At 40.5% G+C, this 20,797-nt stretch overlaps 1 protein-coding gene across 1 annotated transcript in view; it reads right to left on the minus strand.

Moving 5' to 3' along the window:
• The window catches only part of LOC134747664 (protein pecanex), a 66,171-nt gene extending 45,387 nt beyond the window's left edge, over positions 1-20,784 (minus strand). Inside the window, exons 1-12 of the mRNA XM_063682272.1 lie at positions 20,283-20,784; positions 15,866-16,029; positions 15,191-15,297; positions 13,843-14,000; positions 9,011-13,231; positions 8,666-8,827; positions 7,049-7,193; positions 6,125-6,291; positions 4,359-4,515; positions 3,192-3,317; positions 2,476-2,592; positions 1,931-2,083 (exon numbers count right to left, since the gene is read on the minus strand). Coding sequence (XP_063538342.1) covers positions 1,931-2,083; positions 2,476-2,592; positions 3,192-3,317; positions 4,359-4,515; positions 6,125-6,291; positions 7,049-7,193; positions 8,666-8,827; positions 9,011-13,231; positions 13,843-14,000; positions 15,191-15,297; positions 15,866-16,029; positions 20,283-20,435 — 5,830 coding nt within the window. The 5' untranslated portion in view covers positions 20,436-20,784. The remainder of the gene's footprint in view (positions 1-1,930; positions 2,084-2,475; positions 2,593-3,191; positions 3,318-4,358; positions 4,516-6,124; positions 6,292-7,048; positions 7,194-8,665; positions 8,828-9,010; positions 13,232-13,842; positions 14,001-15,190; positions 15,298-15,865; positions 16,030-20,282) is intronic.
• Positions 20,785-20,797: the final 13 nt, after the last annotated feature.

The following is a 20,797-nucleotide window of genomic DNA, read 5'->3' on the forward strand; positions in this document are numbered from 1 at the left end:
TAATAAATTTGAAATATATGTTATTAATAACGTAATAATATACAAATATAAGCATAGAGTAATAATTTGAAATGTCCGTAATATGTACAATTCCGAAATACGGGTACCACGGATGTTGCGCCACAAAATCTCGTATGTCAAGGTGTTTCGGCTGAAAACGCCCTGGCAGACTTATATATTCCTGAATAGAAGGTTCATATCTACCGACTGGAATTGGTTTCATGCTGGTATCAGATGGGTTAATTTAGGGGTCCCGATGGTCACCTTTGAGAGCGTATGCCAAGCACTTCCGGCAGGAAACATACTGGCAGATTTCGCTTTTCTGTATCTACCAGTAAATTTCTAACTGATGCCATAGCTATTATTGCAGTATCAGATGGGTTAAATGACCCCCCTTTTTCGCACCGGAAGTGGCTATCTTTTTTGTACTTTCGGCCAGTTCCGCCGTGGCAGACTATCAAATTCGGACTTAGCATCACTTTTATGGGAAACCATTGTGCATCTCATCGCGGTATCACGTTGGTTCGAAACTTTACTGCCGGCTCTCCAACCAGATTGGAAGTCCGATTTAATATTGTCGATCATTCCAGTTTTGTGGTCTAGGTATTGTATCTCGACGTATTGTTTACGGTTCTCTAAGTACGATGTGAACCATTTATGCGCTGTACCTCTTATACCTATTTCGTGTAGCTTGTCTAGGAGAATTTTATATTGTACTCGATCGTAGGCTTTCGTCATATCTAATAAAATACCGACCGCGTATTTTCTATCATTTATAATATTTAGCGCTTCTTGTATATATTTATAGGTGGCCAGTACAGTTGAGCGGTTTTGTCGGAAACCGTTCTGGCTTTCATTAAAAATGGAGTATTTTTCGCAGAATGAGTTCAGGCGTGTGCACATAGCTAGTTCGAAGATCTTTGACGAAGTCGGTAGTAGAGCAATAGGCCTGTAATTGTTGGGATCTGACTTAGCACCTTTTTTATGAATCGGCTTAATAATAGAAGTTTTTAGTTGATCTGGGAATATTCCATCAGAAAACGACTGATTTACAAGCAAATAATACGGTAAGGTTAATTCATCAGCACAGCTTTTAATTAATTTAGGCGGTAATTCGTCAATGCCGTAACTACTTTTATTTTTCAAGTTTCGTATGATCGCCTTTATTTCGTGCGGCTCGACCGGTCGCAAGTACATGGTGTTGAGTGTGCGTGGACCCGGCCGCCCGCGCGGCTCCTCCCCTCCGGTGACTCGCCCGACGGATGCAAAAAATGCATTGAACGCGTTTGCTACTTGTTTCGGGTCAGATTAGCCAGTGTATTAACGTCAAGCAGCAGAGAACTATGAAACTTTCCATACAATAAAATTTAGTGAACGGTAAAACGCTGACAGACGGTTTAGTGCAACCGACCCTTAGTTATCTCCATGCGAAATAACGAATATAAGTTTTACTAAATTGAACCTTGTTGTAAGTAGCAATAAGGTTGATTTCCACGTGTTTTTTGCCATTGAATATTGAACACAAGTAAATTTTATAAAACTGAAACTTGTTGGAAGTAGCAATAGGGTTGTTTTCCCTATATTTTTTCCATTAAATATTAAATACACAAGTTCATCAACGTCGTATTTACTTTGATCATTTATATGTGCAATATTTTCGGCGAATTAATATGGGTATGTGCGTCTTCGATATTTTATGTTGTTGTTTTATGTGATATTGCACAGGACAGTTTAGCGGTCTCTAAACTACAGCCTACAGTCCGGATTGGACTCGCGAGCCTGCGAGAAAATTGACAAAATCCATAAAGTCCTGCTCGCGAAAAGGAAGCGGAGGTCCGGCTGTGGATCTCGATTAAATAGTTTGATGACCCCTGGAATATTAGACAACCTAGGAATATGACAAATAAGGAATTATATGAATAAAACTTACCACCACTCTCCTCTGGCCCTTCCGAAATAGCCTCGACTTCACGTTGCTGACAGTATGTGCCTCTAAACTCGAGCCCTCGCAGTTGAAACGAGACCAATCCATTGCCCATCTCTACTATGTGGACGAGGCAGTTCAAGTAATCTGAAGCTAACACTGTAGGAAAAATTAACTTTTAATCACATAAAATAGAATAAAATAAGATTTTATTCGTAAGCACAAAAAAACATTACGTCGTTTTCAATCAAAAGGTACCACATTGGCGCTTGCCATAAGAATGCTCTGTCAGGTTATTCGTATAAAGATACAATCTAATTTCGTCCTTATGGTAAGCGACAATGTGGTACCTTTTGATTGAAAACGTCACATATGGTCGCTATACTTACTCAACCTCATATCTGCAAGTATCATTTGATGGAAATGTCGCTTTTCTTTCATTCGGAATACGGGTGTTTTTGTCATCAAATGAGTGTTGCAGATACGAGGTTGAGTAAGTATAGAGGTGATATTGAGAGCATTGAAGAAAGCGACAAGATTGTAGGACTTACCGAAACAATCTCCTTGTTGGACCTGCCCCCATCTGCCAAGCATGAGATCCCCGCACAGGTAGTGTTGCAACGAGCGAGTTAAGTGTTCGTAGAATATCGAGTTAAGATTGTTGTCATCTGAAAAAGGGTAGGGTCAAATAGAACTGGCAACGTACACCAACATGACTGGCCACAGAATAAGTAATAGTATTATCATACAGAACGGCCACGCACCGCCCCGCCCCGACTCGAATGACCTCGCCCCGCGACACCAGATTGACGGCCGTTTGCCGGCCGCTCAGTACTATTCTTAAGCAACTTACCCACACTATGACGCATTCCGCGTGTACAGACGTGCCGTTCACACATAGAAACGCAAGTGATTTTTGATGTATGCGTGTGCTTTGGACTGGGTTACAAGACACTGAGGCCTAGATAAATTAAGTAAACTGTATAATAATCATAGTGGTTTTCAACTTCATGACTCGACAATCTTAAAAGACTATGCTTACTCTATGTAGTGTGTATTTTGCGCGCGTCGCATTTGTAATATTGGGACAATGTTATTAAAGCGCGCGGTTGTTTTACACGATAAACGGAGCGGAGGATCGCATGCGTTTAACGCAGCGTTTATCGCATAAAACAAACGTTCGCTTAAAGGCTGAATCACTGATCTGTAATACTTTGTGACACAATGGAAATCAAATTAGATTATGGTATACAAAGTAAAAGCTCACCAGCCCCCAGATTTCGCTCCAACTGTGACGAAAGCCTCGTGTTACTCTGGTCGACTCTTTTGGTGTTATAGTCGCGCTCCCAAAACTTGACGGGACGCACGTACGATGTCATGAATATTGCGCTGCCTGCAAAAAAACGTGAGTAATTTATTTGTGAAATAAGAAACCTGCCTTGAGCATGTCGGGCCACGCTCAGTGTAGGCAACAGTTTCTATCCGTCACAAGACAGTCTTAAAAAGGGTGTTTTTTTGACAAAACAAGCAAAAAGGAATATTTTAGCAGTATTTACGTCCATGTACAATCGCCACCAGATATATCGGAGCGGCCAAAGTGTTCACAAATATCTGAACATGCCTCTATGGCCAAGGCGTTAGAGTGCGTGTTCCGATACTTTTGAGCACCTCGGCCGCTCCGATATATCTGATGCCGACTGTACTAAGGATTTTTGCTTAAAATTCATAAACGGCGCAAGTGATCATGTTTAAAATGGTGTTTCGCTTTGCGTAGCAGCAGGCCTCCTTCACTCGCTCAAGGCCACGCGCTATATGCCTACCGCTCGGCGTATCGTCGACGATACAACCGACAGAGGGCCGCCGAACGCCCGCCTGAGCGCTCGCACCGCACGTTTCCCGCGCCTACGCTTCGAAATGCCGAAACCACGTAATTATTGTGCAGTAGATGGGTGTAAAAGTAAAAAAACACAGGAAAATTTGTCGTATTTACCGAGTAGTATTTTAAATCTATCTTTATGAATTTTGAATTTTGTTACCATTTATTTCTTTGAACATAAGTAGGTAAATCTTAAATTAAGGAGTTTTTTGAGTCAGGTAATATAATTGTTGTTTTTATTAGTCAATCAAATATTTAAAAAAATATGGTTGATTCGCAACATTCGTTTTATTACAATAATAACATAAGTAACAGTACAACCCTAGCGCATTCTTACGATGACGCGTTGGCACGTGGCTCGCACGGCGAGCAAGGCAGTCTCGACTCTTTGTGCGCGTACTTATGGTACATTTTTTCTCGTCCTGACCAGCAGGTATTATTATTAAGATTTTGTAGGCTATTATAGCGTAGGTATTTTCGCTTTTGTATGGGAATGATGTATCTGTTACGTAGTAACTATTTATTTATCTGTGGTAGCAGGAAGGCTTCTTAACTTACCCAAAGCGGGAGTGAGAGGGGACGATAATAACGCCGAAACAGCACACTGTAGAAACAACATGGCGGAATGGGGCACGCTGAATGGCTGGGCGAACGCGTGGAAGGCACTGCCCCAGGTTATTTGCCAGGGCGCGATGTAGGTTACCACGAACTGGATCTGAAATCACGCACAGTATGGGTTCATCCATTCATTACGTCACACGAATTTCGAGGTGTTTTGACCCCTCCCCCCCTCCTTGTCACACTTGGTCACATTTGGCAAACCCCCCCCCCCTCCCCCTGGTGTGACGTCACATCTTTTCAATGAAATCGGCAAATCGAATCGTATCGTATTATTAATATTTTATCAAAATATTTTTGACAAAAGAAATATTAGTAATTTTATAACCTAAAACAGATTAGGAAAGAAAATTAAACGATTTAAAACATTTATCATTCCAAAAACTTGTTATTTAACTGTACAGCGAATAAAATAATTTAAATAAGTAAATGTGACGTCACTGTGAGTTTGTGACTCCCCCTCCCCCTTGTCTTGACCCCCTCCCCCGTAAACGTGTGATGTAATTAATGGATGACCCCTATTCAGTCCAAATTATTTATTAGTTAAACATAGGCAATGAGGATATAATAAGATAGAGCGGTACCGTCATAGTAAATTTTGTAACCACTGTAAATTCACTGCCATCTATCGACATACTTTAAAACTAAAAATAAAGATTTATAAAAATACGTTAAAATGTACTTAAATATGGATAAATGATTTTTTTATTTGTATTAATTATTTTTATATGATTTTGACCCATGTTCTTTCACTGATGTGCGTTAAAATTATAAATAACAAACGAAACCGTCAGCGCCCTCTATACAAGAGTAGGCCAAAACTAGTGGCGCCCTCTGATCGAGAATCAAATTTTCGTGATTTTCGAGGCACGTTTCTTCCTTAGACTGTATCCATCTATTACGGAGTTATATCTATCTTTGACATAGGTATGTACAAGTTGGTCTTAATTAAACTAGCAATTATAAACTAGTGTTAATAAATTATACACGACACGACATATTAAAAGGTAATAAAATTTCCTGAGTCTGACAAACAAAAGCAGTCAGCAGGCAGAATTTCACCTTCCCATACAATCGGAGTTTGGTTCTCATTTTAAAACTACGTGTTGGATTGTAATGAAACTTTGCACATACAATGACATGAGGTATATCTAGGTTTGTAATTAGTTATAGCTCCGGCTTATAAAACAAACGAAATAGAGCAAAAACAAGTTTTGTATGAAAAACTTAAATTCGCTGTATTTTTTTAGCTATGGTATCTAAACATACGTTGTACGTAATTTGTTGCAGGCGGATTTGGCCGCATTGATCTTAAATTAATAAAACATTGAATACAAACATTGAACATTTTACATTGAATTGATAACAAATAACTACATTATACACTATAAAAGTAACAACTAAAATAGTTAAAAAACCGGCCAAGTGCGAGTCGGACTTGCGCACGAAGGCTTTCGTACCATTACGCAAAAAAACGGCAAAAACATCACGTTTGTTGTATAGGAGCCCCACTTTAATATTTATTTTATTCTGTTTTTAGTATTTGTTGTTATAGCGGCAAAAGAAATACATCATCTTCTGAAAATTTCAATTGTCTAGCTATCACGGTTCATGAGATACAGTCTGGTGACAGACAGACGGACAGTGCAATGGAGTCTTAGTAATAGGCCGTTTTACCCTTTGGGTACGGAACCCTAAAAACGTACCTTAAGCAAAAACTCGTACACCTTGCTGAATATAATGGCGGTGACGAAGTAATCAATAAGGAACTGTTCGGAGATGTTTTGACTGTTGAGGTCCCATTGAAACAGCAGGTATGCGAACACCAGTATCAGGTATTGAGTTTCAGGTTCCGAGTATGCGTTCCGGAGGCCTGTGGAAAAAAAAAAGTATTTTTTTTTGTGACGTCACATTGTCACATTAGCAGGCCTATGGAACTCTCCGCGCGAGCTCGGGTTTATGCCTACGAATCTCGTCCCGCCGGCGGTACAAAAGCCAGTTGGTTGCCACACGCGCTCACGCACGTCACCGCGCGCTATGCCAAAGAAATGTCTTCGTTGCAAACAAATAACACAGCTTGTAGTATGGATGGATGCAGAAATAACAAAACAAATAAAAAAAGAAGTTTTTTCCTCTACTTATACATATCTTTAATGTATTGAATAACATAATGTAAGAGCTTATATTATAGGGCTAAACTGAGGGAGTGTGAGTTTACGCATAGAGTAACTTATACTAGAGCGGTACTGTCATAGTAAATTTTGTAACCCCAGTAAATTCACTGCCATCTGTCGACACACTTTAAAACTAAAAATAAATATTTATAATAATACGATAAAATGTATTTAAATATGGATGAATGATTTTTTATTTGCATTAATTATTTTTATATGATTTTGACCCATGTTCTTTCACTGGTATGCGTTAAAATTATAAATAACAAACGAAACAGTCAACGCCCTCTATACGAGTGTAGGCGAAAACTAGTGGCGCCATCTGATCGAGAATCAAATTTTCGTGATTTTCGAGGCACGTTTTTTCCTTAGACTGTATCCATCTATTACGGAGTTATATCTATCTTTGGTTTACGTGTAGCGCGCCCACTAATATATACACTATATATTACTCACACTTGAGCGCGGCCACGCACACAAACAGCGCCGCCAGCGCGTCTCCGTATTTAGCGGCTATTAGCGGCGCGTCCTGCGTTGTAGCGGCCACCACCACGCCCGGGTACAGAACGTTGCGCTCCAGGAAACAGAGGTACACGAATATCTGCGGAAAATAATCTCCTGTTATGACATGTGACAAAAAGGCAATATATATTTTTAACCTTTTAACAGCACAGAATAAATAATAGTACTAGATACAGAAGGTTCATTCTCTAATAAAACACGACTATTACGACAGATATGACCGCTAGGTGGCGCAAGCGCGAGCAGGCGTCCGTTCCGTAGCGGTGCGCGGCAACTAATATGGCTTTAGCTAGACACCAAAATTGGTGTGGGCCGCATGTACATGTAGCGACGCGACGAAATCGCGGAGTGAGCCACGCCTGCTAACAGCCAAGATTACTACACACACTACACACTAGCGTCTCCCGAGCGCCGGCATCTAGTCAACTCTATGTCTGCTGCGCGACGCAACATTGGCGCAACTGCGCAGCGACGCCATTTTCCATAGCTCTTAGTCGCCGACGCTCAAAAGACGCTAAAGTGGGGTGGTCCAAAATGTGCCAATATAGAACACCCTCTGGGGATCTTGGTTTTGAGCAGGTCGTTTCACGAAATCTGGCGCTAATGGAATGAGCGAAACTTACATTGTACGAGTGACACCTGTATCCATAGACATAATATATACAAGTAGTTATAGACGCGCCACCGAGCGACCGGGGGTAAGAAAAAGAATATTCATATAAAATTTGGGCAGCATAGGATTTTTTCTCTTTCACTTATAAATTTCGGTATTTCGCCATCGCATCCTACCTATGATGCCAACCGGTCGGTGATAAGGACAAAGCATGGCACTATTTTCTCTTTCCTCATATAGGAATCGCAATAAGACTATCTTTCTCTATCAAAGAGTGTCAGGCCCTTGCCTGTATCGGTGTACATATATCGATCAGTCAGAGCCACCATTTTATTGGTTAATGTAATACACATATAGATATTTACATTCGCTCATTCATTCTATTCGTGCCAGCCTTCGTGGATCGACTTTTTTTTTTTTGGTGTTGGAATGCTGTTACGCATCTTCCCCCTGACATGAGGTGGGCCCATTATGGGGGGAGGGGGGGGAGGGGGAGGGGGGGGCACAAACCCCTCCATAATGGGCCCACCTCAGGTTAGGGGGACGATGCGCAACAACATTCCCACACCGATAAAAAAAAGGTCCCGGCTCCTGGCTCTCACCTCCCGGCTCTTTCCATTGAGAAAAGAGGGAGGAGCCTACCCACTAAACCCACCGCCGTTTGGGGGGCGTCCTGGAATCGCGAACATTCTACCACGAATTCGTGAATAGACCTGTACTGCTGAGAATTAAGTGCCAGTTGCACCATCCGCACTTAACAGACTGATCAACGTCACCCGGCGCGCCGCGGCGGTTTACTATGAAACTGTCCATACAATAAAATTTTGCTAACTCTTTAACGATGACAAACAGTTTGGTACAACCGACCCTAAGTAGTGTAACGCCTGAACCTTATGTAGAATGTAGATAATAATAAGATCGTTTTTAATACCACTTACCTTTTCGAAATACATAAGTTTCGCCGGTTCGGTGACCTCAAACTGAGCGTGTTCGTGCGGCCTTAACACTGGCCCTGCTAAACAGAGCCAAGGTTGCTGTTTTCGCAGTTGAGGGGTTATGTAGTGTAGGACCCAGCCCACCGCACATATTATCCAGACCACCTGTGAAGTGCCATGAAAAGTTATAACAAAGAAAAAAGGTATAACATACATAGTTATAGCACACATTAGGCCTATATTAAGTATCACCGAAATACTTTTAGACATGCCCCCTATGGTTTTCGATAGGTGCGTGGAGTAATATTCCCTATTGAATTATTAAATACCAAAAAAAGAAGTACTAACCTTGTTCAACTGCAGTTTAGTAAGCGACGTAAACACCGTAGTACAATGCAAGCCAAACACGAACAAGCCCAGAAACGTGCAGACAATCACATCGTTCTTCAATCTCGCATTCACCGTTGCCTGCAACTTCTTAGGCAAAGGATCCTCCATATCCTCATCTACCGGCTTCTCTGCCTCTTTCGTCTGACTTTTATCTTCCGTCTCGTTCGGTTCCTTTAAAGATGAAGTAGACATAGTATCACCCCTGGGATCCATTTTTAAAGAGCTGACGCTTGAGGTCTGCGATCGCTTTTGCGTTTTAGCTATGTTAGTCTCAGAGCTGAAGTTTATTTTTGATGCAGAAGATCCTATGGAGTTCTGTTTAGAGATATTACTTTCTGAATTGTTTTTCTTGTCGTCTGTTAATGTGGTTTCAGCTTTATCCGCTTCCGGTGTAACTTCTGGCAGCGTCTGTATCACGTATAACTCAGGTGGAAGTAAGTGCTTTTTAATTAAATTCCATATTAATGTGTAATCGCTTGCGCTTCTACTTAAATGATATGCTATAGGTACTAGTAAAGCACAGAAGATAGAAAATAGTATATTGTGCTTCTGATGCTGTGATTTCTTGCCTTCAACGAGTCCACTGTAAGCGAAGCCGTATAGAACTCCTATAGCCGCTAAAGATCTTATTAGGCAATATACCGCAGCGCTTAAACTGCTGGTAGCGTTACCACCAAATATATGCATGTCGATTTGTTCTAGCAGATACATGAGAAACGTATTTACTTGTGGAAACAAGCCTAAACTGAACGCTAGAGGGAAGAAGAGAAGAAATTTCGCGAGAATTTCCTGGATTACTAGTAAAAAATCTCTCTCGTTCATTTCGAACCCGTATATAGTTAGAGGTTTCTCATCCACACTTCGTTTACTTCTAAAATGTTCATCTGGCATCTGCTGCAACTGCCCATGGACCAGACATAGTATTGCTGTGCATAAACAGAAGTATACCGGTCGAGAAAACACGACCATTTTGTTGAAACCGTGAACGGGTGACGCCGAATCCGGTTGGACACTTTTCAGTAAAGAATATTGGCTTCCAGCCATTATGAAACAGAACCAGAACGCGTATATATCCCTGTAGAATCCTAGATTTAACACCATTGAGCCTAAAACCGCCACTGAGATAGCTAGTAAGATAGAAATAAAAGTCTCTTTGAACGTTAAATTCCTGTCAAATAACGCCATCAATTTCAATCTGTCCATCGTCACTTTCACTTCAAAACACTTCCATAGATTAAACTTGTAGTAACTCTTTGGTTTCGGCTGATTGGCTTTCTCTATTTCGTCCATGAACTTTGACAATTTACTCCTTATGTTGATTTCTAGGCTCGCTTCTCCTATAGATGAAGGCATCAGACTTGGTATATTGTTACTGACAGTTTCAACTGATTGCTGAGCCTGTTCCCTCTGTGCTCTCTGCTGACTCATTAAGAAGTTTATATGCATGCTTGGGAAGCCCATTCTAGACTGTCTTTCAGCCTCAATTTGCTCTAATAAGCTATCAGTGGCGTACGCCACAGGGGATCGTGGTTGATCCGTGCGGGATCCGGTCCCACCATCAAAAACATAAAACCTTTTATTCGCATTATTTGTATTAATCGGAACAACAGCGGAAACATTGTTGTTACTAGACAGTAATGGGTTATTACTGCCCTGATTAGAAGAGCTTTGATCAATGCTGTTTTCCCTTTTAGGTTTCGCTATGCTTTCGCTGTTCCCCGCTTCTGATTCTAATGATCCGCAGCTACCTTCACCGGTTTCCTGCGAATCTGGAGCTTCTATTGGCTTCACTCTATTACATCTAACATCTTCTTTGTCTGGGAGAGGAATGGGTTGGGCTTGAGCCCTTCCTGAGCTATTCTTATCAAATGTATATGACATCCAATTGCCATATTCATCCATGAAGCAATGTATCGCTCCGTCTGTCGTGTCGTCAAAAGACGTCGCGAAATGAACACTGTTGGAGGTGTTAGGATTTTCCGGGTTCGGGGTTTTGTCTTTTTTATCAGCATTACAATGATTGGACGGATTGTTTCTTTGTCTGGTAGATCGTTTTATTTTTCGCACTCTATTCCTGTGGTTCCTGTCCATTAGAGGTCTAAGTCTTTGGCCTTCTTCGGCGTATTGAACTAGCTCTGGGGGGGCATTTTCGGGTAAACAGCAGGGCATTAAATCTACTCTGGAATTTAGGAAAGCCGCTAGTAAAGGCATGGAAGTGGGGAGTAGTGTGTTTGTGGACGTTTGTGCGACCTCTTCTATTGATCTTTTCCTGGTTTTGTGCGAGTTTTCCCTTTCACCTCTAATGCTTTGCCTGTGACTTCTTGGTCGATCCTCTCTGGGAGGTGGCATAACAACCGTATTTGCATTCGTAGCAGCAAATAAACATTCTAAACCCTGTACTAAAGCAGCCTGAGCTTCCACAGCATCCATAAGCGTTCTATCTTCAGTCTCATTCTCTTTCTTTGAATCTTTTTTCTTATTTTCCTTCTCAGATGAAGCTCTCGAACGCGCCAAATTTTTAATCTGCTTCGGAATAGCTCCTAAATTTTTTGGGACATTGAATGAGGATTCGCCTAAGGCGTTGGCAAGTTTTTGGCATATAATTTCTTCTGTAGCACAATTTTCGTGACAGACAACCGGGCAGCAGGGTGGGGATTCTTCTATAGCCGATTCTTCAAATAACCAATCTATACTATAAACACTTCTCTCATCCGCGCTTTTACTATCAGTCACCTGTGATTCCTCAGTCTCTTGGAAGACTTTTTCATCTTCTTTCGCTTTCTCCGGTGGTCTATCAAAATTAGCTTCACTACTACTGCTAGAGTTAGAAATATCATGGTCCCACAGTTTCTTCTCTGCTGGCTTATCACCTTTCTTCTCATTCTCATTGGATTCTAAGCTCGACTTCTCTATAAGCAAGTCTTTAGAACTAGCACTGGCTTTATCAAAAGAGTCAGCGGGATATTTACACTCACACGAACCACTCGGTCGATCAACACACTTGGCTTCATCTTGTTTCATAAGCTTCTTCAGTCTTACAGGTTTAGATTTGCTATGAGCGCACTCCGGATTCTGCTTCGAGTGTCGTTCACAGCAATGTTTCTTGCAATCTTGGTTCTTTGTCCGGACCACTCGGACGTCCGTCGCTCTGTCTAGCAAAGGAGATCTTGACCCATTATTCTCATAATCTGAATCACTGGATCTCACAACGGGGGATTGCTCCGCGTCCCAATCGAAACCTCGGAACTGCTTATCATCTTCGTAATCACTGTAACTTTCACCGCTCGAATCTAAATCGGTCTCTTTCTGCGACGTCTGCATTTCATCAGATATTTCAGCTATGGGGTATACTATTTCCGAACCGTACGTTAAGTAGGGGTAGCTGCCTCTGCCCTCGTCGGGTTCGCTTCGAGGAAATAAATTAAAATGGGGTCCCCTAGTCAAGCATTTGCTCGGCGGCGGTATGACGGCATTTTTCGGGTTTTTCAATACTTGTCCGCCTATAGTCTCTACGCTATTAGGATGGGGGGATAAATTCGACACACTGGGCGGGGGGCATCCTATCTCCAACGCGGCACTCTTAATTCTCCTAACTCCTGGACTTTTGCCTTTATTTTTATCAGCGTCACCGGCCGGAGCTTCCGCTTTAACCATCATATACTCCCCGAGCTCCACGCTCGCAAAGAAACCCGTATCCGTGTTATTCGAGTGTCTTCGCATATGCGAAACCAGCTGAGCGGTCGAATTCAGCAAAGGCAGCTGTATAGTCGACATGGTCGAATTAGATTTACATCTCATATTCCTGTTTAATTCCTGAGTGGCGAGCGCTACTGCGGATTTGGTGCAGTTTTCCTCCGGATAGTTGGTATATCTTCTCCGGTGCGACCTTTTCTTCGGGGAGGGCGGGCCGACGCTGGGTTCGGAGTTGTCTCTGGAGTCGGAGCTGAGCTGGCGGGCGAACTTGGAGTGGTAAGGTTCCCCGACGGCCTCGTTGCCGTCGAGGTAGAGCCACTCCTTGAAGAAGTCCCGGTGCTCCGTGCGGCGGTGGGAGCAGTCCCGGTAGCGGCGCGACACCTTGGCGAAGGGCCCGTCGTCGTGCGGCGGCGCGCGCCCCGCCTCCTCCACGATGAGCTCGTCGATGCGGTTGGCGCGACGTTTCACGCGGGGGTCGCGTTTGGGCTGGGAAATTAAAAAAAAATACGTTTTCACTTCTCATGCTCGTAAAGTTCGACTTTAAGTCGTGCGTTATGTTCTAGAGCATAAAGTAAAATCATCTATTACGACCCTTATTGACTTAGCATTTATAAGCAAAAAAATTAAGATAATAATTAAGGAAAAAGGAAAGCAATATGAATAATATGATCTCAAATCTGAATAGTAGCACCGTAAGTATTGTCAAAGATAGATATAACTCCGTAATAGATGGATACAGTCTAAGAAAAAAACGTGCCTCGAAAATCACGAAAATTTGATTTTCGATCAGATGACGCCACTAGTTTTGGCCTACACTCGTATAGAGGGCGTTGACTGTTTCGTTTGTTATTTATAATTTTAACGCATACCAGTAAAAAAACATGGGTCAAAATCATATAAAAATAATTAATGCAAATAAAAAAACCATTTATCCATATTTAAATTCATTTTATCGTATTTTTATTAATATTTATTTTTAGTTTTAAAGTGTGTCGACAGATGGCAGTGAATTTACTGGGGTTACAAAATTTACTATGACAGTACCGCTCTAGTATAAGTTACTCTATGGTATTGTAAATAAATATTGGTAAATTTACCTTCCGTCTCGGCTGCGGCCTCTTGGCGCCGGAGGGCCCGGGTTCGGGCGCCGCGAGCTCGGCGCCGGCGGCCGCCACGTCCGACAACTTCACTGACAGCGTGCTGTCCTCGTTGCTAGATTCCGAACTGTTCTTTCTGTGCACGTCCACTTTCAAATCTAGAATGAGTTAAAAAAAATCAGAAAATATGACAATGACATATGATGATATGAGGTTGCAACTTCCGTGAGTTCGAACTCCAAGCGACAAATTTAAATAAATCATTTTACGGTTAAGACTCACTTCTTTTAGTCACTCGCGCGACATGTTTCGGAGAGCCTAGGTCTACTAAAACAAGTGAGTCTAAACCATAAAATGATTTAATGTTAGTATGTCTCACAACAGTTTAAATTAAATTTAAATAAAAGGCAATAATCTTATTTATAGAATTATGAATAAGCGTATGGAAAGAAGAATCCCTGAAAATGAGCTTGCATATTTTTGCTGTCATGCAAATACAAAAAAAAAACCTCCACTCCATAAAGATTATGGCGACTCAAGATCCTGATATGATTTGTTATCAGATCAGGATGTGATGATGGGAAAATGAAGGAATTCTTCAACTATTGTAGGCACATCTAAGTGATGCTGTATTTTTTATTGTACTTAACTTGAGCTTTTCATTTTCCCTCGAAAAGCAATATTTAGCGAAGTAGAACTGCTAATGTGGACAGGAGGACGTTTTGTTGAAAGCTTAAAAAATACTATCATTTGACTCAAACTTAAATGGAGCTGGGCGGAACATATTGCCAGGCAGTGTGATGGCAGGTGGGCGAAAGGAGTGCCTGGCGTCCGTTGGCTCGTTGGGTAGACGACATTCGGAAGGTTGCGGGTCACTTCTGGATGAGATTGGCTCAAGACCGAGATAAGTGGCATACTCGAAGAGAGGCCTATTGCTCAGCAGTGGGCGATTAAAGGCTGATACGATGATGATTACATTCATCTTACTGTCGTCAATCGTCTGTCTTCGCTGCTGGCGGCCGCTGGATGGAGCATCTACGTCTCCACGCCTTCATCATTACCTAACATTGTCTGTAACATTTACCTATGGTGCTGTTGTTGGGTTTGTTGTAGTCGGCGCCCGCCATGGACTCGTTGTCGCTGCTGGCGGCCGCCGGACGGAGCATCTGCATCTCCACGCCTTCATCACAGTACCTAACATGGTCTGTAACATTTACCTATGGTGCTGTTGCTGGGTTTGTTGTAGTCGGCGCCCGCCATGGACTCGTTGTCGCTGCTGGCGGCCACCGGACGGAGCATCTGCGTCTCCACGCCTTCATCATTACCTAACATTGTCTGTAACATTTACCTATGGTGCTGTTGTTGGGTTTGTTGTAGTCGGCGCCCGCCATGGACTCGTTGTCGCTGCTGGCGGCAGCCGGACGGAGCATCTGCATCTCCATGCCTTCATCGCGGCTGGAATAGAAACTCTACTTAAAGATCTATACTATGATGCGGGCTCTACACACTCATCGACCCCGGCGAGACAGGCCGTGAACGAGTATGTACTACTACATACTGTTCCCTTCTCGTCTCGCTCTCCTTTCCCTTCTCCTCGCGCTTTTCCGATTTGATCGGAACGGTGCCGAGACTCTCAGCGAGAGGCTCTCGACCTCGAACCAATTTAGCTATGACCCTAAATGGCATAACAATCGCGGAGCGTGATGGTACCTACATTCATCTAAAAATGTCCCACAGTACAAATTTATTTATTTAATGAATACTCGAATGTCCGAACGCGTCTACACTATTTAAAGAATTGTCAAAAAGAATAGCAGACACCACCGGTGATCATAGAGCTGGCAGCTTCCTCGCACAAAGAATAAGGCGATACGGCGAAGAAATGCTGCCAGCATCGACGGCACCATGCCGCAGGGGAATAGTTTTTAGATATTTCTTTTTTTAGTTTTATTTATTTTTATACTTGTAACATATGTATATTGTATTACCGTTTAGTTTCTTCTAGATGATTATGAATACTTACGTAGTATTGTCATTAGAAGTCCCATCGGTGCTTGGCGGGAGTACAATGCATTCGCTGGTGTCATACATGTGGTGGAGCCCATGGTTGAGCAGCTTCAGGGTCGTGAAGAGAAGAGCCACCAGCGAGCAGTAGATGACCCACCCGAGACTTGCTGGAGGGAAGTACTGTGGAGGAAATCAGGGATTACTTTTTGAAACGGATTAATATTCTCAAAATGTTTAAATTGATAATATAATTTTGAGATTATACTGAGCAACTTTTACTATGGGACCGACCCCGAAATCGCGAAAAAAAATTTGGCTGAGCCAATTCTACCAGCCAATATACGGAAACACTACTACTAGTTTGCCACACATGTGGATAAAATGCAACTTTCTCATCAGTTTTTGAAAAATCAAGAGAGCCTTTACCAGCTGGTGTGGTGAAAAGTACTATGCAAGAAACAAATGAATGATCAATAATATTTCCTATGAGCAGTAAAATACTATTCATAGTTAAAAAAAAACCGGCCAAGTGCCGAGTCGAACTCGCGCACAAAGGGTTCCGTACCATTACGCAAATAACAGCAAAAACATCACGTTTGTTGTATGGGCCCCATTAAATATTAATTTTATTCTGTGTTTAGTATTTGTTGTTATAGGGGCAATAGAAATACATCATCTGTAAAAATTTCAACTGTCTAGAGTGTCTAGCTATCACGGTTCATGAGATACAGCTTGGTGACAGACGGACAGACAGACAGACAGCGGAGTCTTAGTAATAGGGTCCCGTTTTTACCCTTTGGGTACGGAACCCCAAAAACCAGACTATAGTATTGCCTCTGTAATGTACACTAAATCCTGAATCTTTCTATTTGGAAATTTTGTTATTTTGGTAATTTTCCAACAGCTCATCAATATTCAATACTAAAGTATTGGACTTTGCCCTGTTTACTGAATCCACAGATAGATTATTTGCACATAACTGTTAATTAAATGTCAATTAGAACTAGTATTGGGGAGTGAGTCATTAAGGATATAAGAAATCAGCAGGCATAAATATCACTTTAATGTTATATATATGAGTCACCAGGAAACTCCAAATGAAGACTGAAAGGGCAATGTTTATCAAAGTTATAGTTGTGACTTATCTAGAATGTTCTCCGTTTTGTATGGGGAATGTTCTCGCATGAACACAAATGCAGAACGTTCTCGAGAACAGCACAACTATAATCATAGTTTACTGTACATTATTTAATGTACAGTAAATTCCTTCAGAATCAGAATCAGAATGCATTTATTCCTTATAACATAGGTACATTGTATTGGTCTTATAGTTAGAGCATATTGCGAACGCTATGTTTTGCCGCTAGGCGTACGAATTTGTTTACCTATATAAACTAAGTTAAACATGCGCCAGTCTAAGGTATTCATGCTTCAATAATCAAATCAATTACAAAAATAATAACAGTAAGATAATTCACAATAATAATAAAATTTAAAACAATAAATATTAAAGAATGTCAACAATGAAAATTTCAAAGAAAACTACAAAAGAATTACAGAAATAGAAAAACGAGCTATAAACTATTATCATTCAAGAACTGCTGTATACTATAGTAACATTTCTTGATTAGCAGTGATTTTAAAGTCTTCTTAAAATGTACAATATTTAATTCTTTTATAGTGTTCGGAATTTTATTATATATTTGAGGTGCCATTCCTAGCACACTTTTGCGCATCATGGCTGTTTTACATACTTTGTGGCATATAAAACACAGCCTCCTTCCTACATAGTTACCATCAATCTTTAAGTTTCTTTACTCTTTATGTTTCTAGATATAGTATGTATGTATGTTACTTTATTGCACATAAACAAGTTTACACAAAATATACATAACAAATTATATAAAGCCTGACAGAAATATATGACCATGCGCCATGTTGCGGAATTTCATTGGAACTAATTTCTTACACTGGCAATAGTTTTAATGATAGGTTGTCACTGTTGTCAGTGTCATTGTGGCGGTTTACTTGAATAATGCTTAAGTGTTGAATAATAAATGACAAAAATGGCCAAAACTATACATAGTCAGGAGCGGAACATTGTTAATAATGTAAATAATAAACTGCTGGAAAAGAACAGTTCGGGACATTAAACTATTTCGCTACGAAACATTTACAAATTAACATCAGAGCTGACAGGTAAACAAATCAAAATGTCATTATAGTCTGGTTATTACGACTTAGTTGTGTTATGTTATGTTATACAAGCGAGGAAACACAGTAACAAAAATAAGTTTGAGTTTGAAAAATATTTATTTGGCTTTGGAGATGATCAATCTTGTTAATTGACAATGTAGCAGAACCTATGTAAGGTTACGGAATATATACCTAGACCTAGTAACATGACCATCATCATCATTTTTATCATTTATTTAATGCATAAACCATGGTTATAAAAGGTGTTACATAGAGATTTGGTACATGGTCACCCTGCAAGGGAGTAGCAATGTCTTAAAAACTAGTTAAAGCTAAAAAGTTAATTTATACAAAACAAGATATGTTTAAATTGGTACTTTCAGTGGAAGTATAATAATAATCATCATGGTGGCCTTTTGGTGATCCAATCTTGGATGTAGGCCTCTTCCCAGAATGGAGTAACAAAATATTTTTTCAACTATAGAGCTGAGCTGAGCTGATGGTGTGGCTAATAGTAGTCACACCATCTGGTATGTTACGACTAAATTAAATACATATATGTAAATTTATATAAATTTCTAGGTAAATCGGAGGCATCTATTACGCGGATTACGAGAGAAGGTTGTACCTCCTGAGGTGTTATGCAAACCAAAAATAAAAAAGAAGATGCAATTAGACGATTTTGACTTATGTGTGATAGTTAGAAAATACATGAAATTTATACAGCAAGAAAGAAGTCCGACTATAAAAAAAAGTGTAGACACGAAATAAATGGGTTCTGATTTTGATTACGGTGAATAAAAGTAGATGTAAGTCAAACGAGTTGCCAATCCTCATTGTTCAGACTATACTGAACTGTTGCCATATAAATGAGAATAATAGCACCCTCTTGACAATGATCATATATTCCTGGTCAGGCTTTAAATAACTCAATGATTCAATAATTCCATTCAATAACTCAAAGATTCAATAATTCATAACAAAGTAAAAGATGTAAGTATATGTACAAAGGCGCACTTATCTCTAATAGAGATCTCTTCCAGCTAACCTTCGAGAAAATGAGAAAGAGGAACAAATAACAAAAGTTGAAAGTAAACTTAATATATAACTATATTAGGGTTCCGTACCCAAAGGGTAAAAACGGGACCATTTTACTAATACTCCACTGTCCGTCTGTCTGCCTGTCTGTCTGTCTGTCACCAGGTTACTTCTAGCCGGGCAATGTGATAAAGTTGGTTGCACCGTGGTAGAATCAGTTTATTTCTGTGCGGGGTTGCATTTCTAATCTAACCTAAACCTATTTTTCTATAAACAATTCTTTTATGTGGGGGGGTTGTAGTTCTAACCTAACCTAAACCAATCTTCTGTAAGCAGTTCCTTTCTGTGCTGGGTTGCAGTTCTAAGTTTTATTACATTGTCCAAGGTAGGTAATTATTCATACTGACCGGTCAAAGTGATTAATTCATCTGTTTTATTACATTGCCCAAGATAGGGTGGTCATTATTCATAGTGACTAGTCAAAGTGATTAATCTTGCAGTTTTAATTACATTGCCCACTTGGTGCGTGCATTATGCATACAGACCGGTCATTATTCATAGTGACCGGACTTATCAAGTTGCCCGTAAGATATACATTGTTATTACAATGGAGCAAACAATAATTTCTAAAAGTAATCTTTACATAAATTTACGAAGTTTTTTATTTGTTGATTGATGAGACTTTTATTTGTTTAAAAGATAATTTTTATTATTAGCCTTTATTGCTGGAAACTAAACCACATCATTGTTATCAGTTTTGCCACACATCGTCTTTCTTGTTTTAGTGTCCAGCGTCTCGTGACACATTTATTTATTAAAAGATAATAACCGAGTGTAAAGTCTCATATGTTCTAAACGCAATATCAAGTTACAATAACAACAAATAACTTTCAATGCACAATACCTGATAATTGCTTCATAACCACTATGATAATAATCATATGACCTAAAATGCTAATCAAAATGTTTATGAATGGAAAAGCAGTCATGTGTGCCATAAACAAACCTATTTTACTTACTAACTAACTTAGCTGGTTCATACAAGATGCTGCACCCAGTTCTCACCAGTAATAAGCCTACAGCATAGCAACTGGCCACTTAAATGGACAATGGCAACAATCATCTTCAATACAGCTGACCCACTTTTTTTTCAAACCATCTCTAACCTCTCAAGTACTTACTAGTACATAAATCCTTACCAGGTACACGGAGAACGGAAGGCATAGCAAGAAAAGCCACACGTACAGGTGCACAGTGTTGCAAAACAAATTCTGATGCGGATCGTAAAACCAGCCGCCTGTCAGAGATGCCCAAACACCCTGACGCAGAATTTCCAAAGTCTGGGATCCCATCTCACACTTCTATGTCCACATTCCCGCGTTAATTCACAGTCCACCCACACGACACTCTTCTAGACGCACTTAATATCATTATTTCACATCAGCTAATGTCTAAATGCAAATTATTCGTCTTTCCTGCCATTTTGGATGAGACACAGCAAACAAATATCGTCCCTATTGACATCGAACGAACATTAATTACAGAGCTGTTTATAATTATATCGCGTGTCTAGTTAAATTAACTTAACATAACACATAGCAAGAAGAGGACTTAATTGAATAGTAAACAATAAAGTAAAGGGGATGCGCCAAATACACTAAAAACTGCTGGGAGGAGCGAAACAACACTTTTCATTTGAGTGACAGTACAGTAC

Source organism: Cydia strobilella, chromosome 15, assembly GCF_947568885.1.
Source record: "Cydia strobilella chromosome 15, ilCydStro3.1, whole genome shotgun sequence".
Lineage (NCBI taxonomy): Eukaryota > Metazoa > Arthropoda > Insecta > Lepidoptera > Tortricidae > Cydia > Cydia strobilella.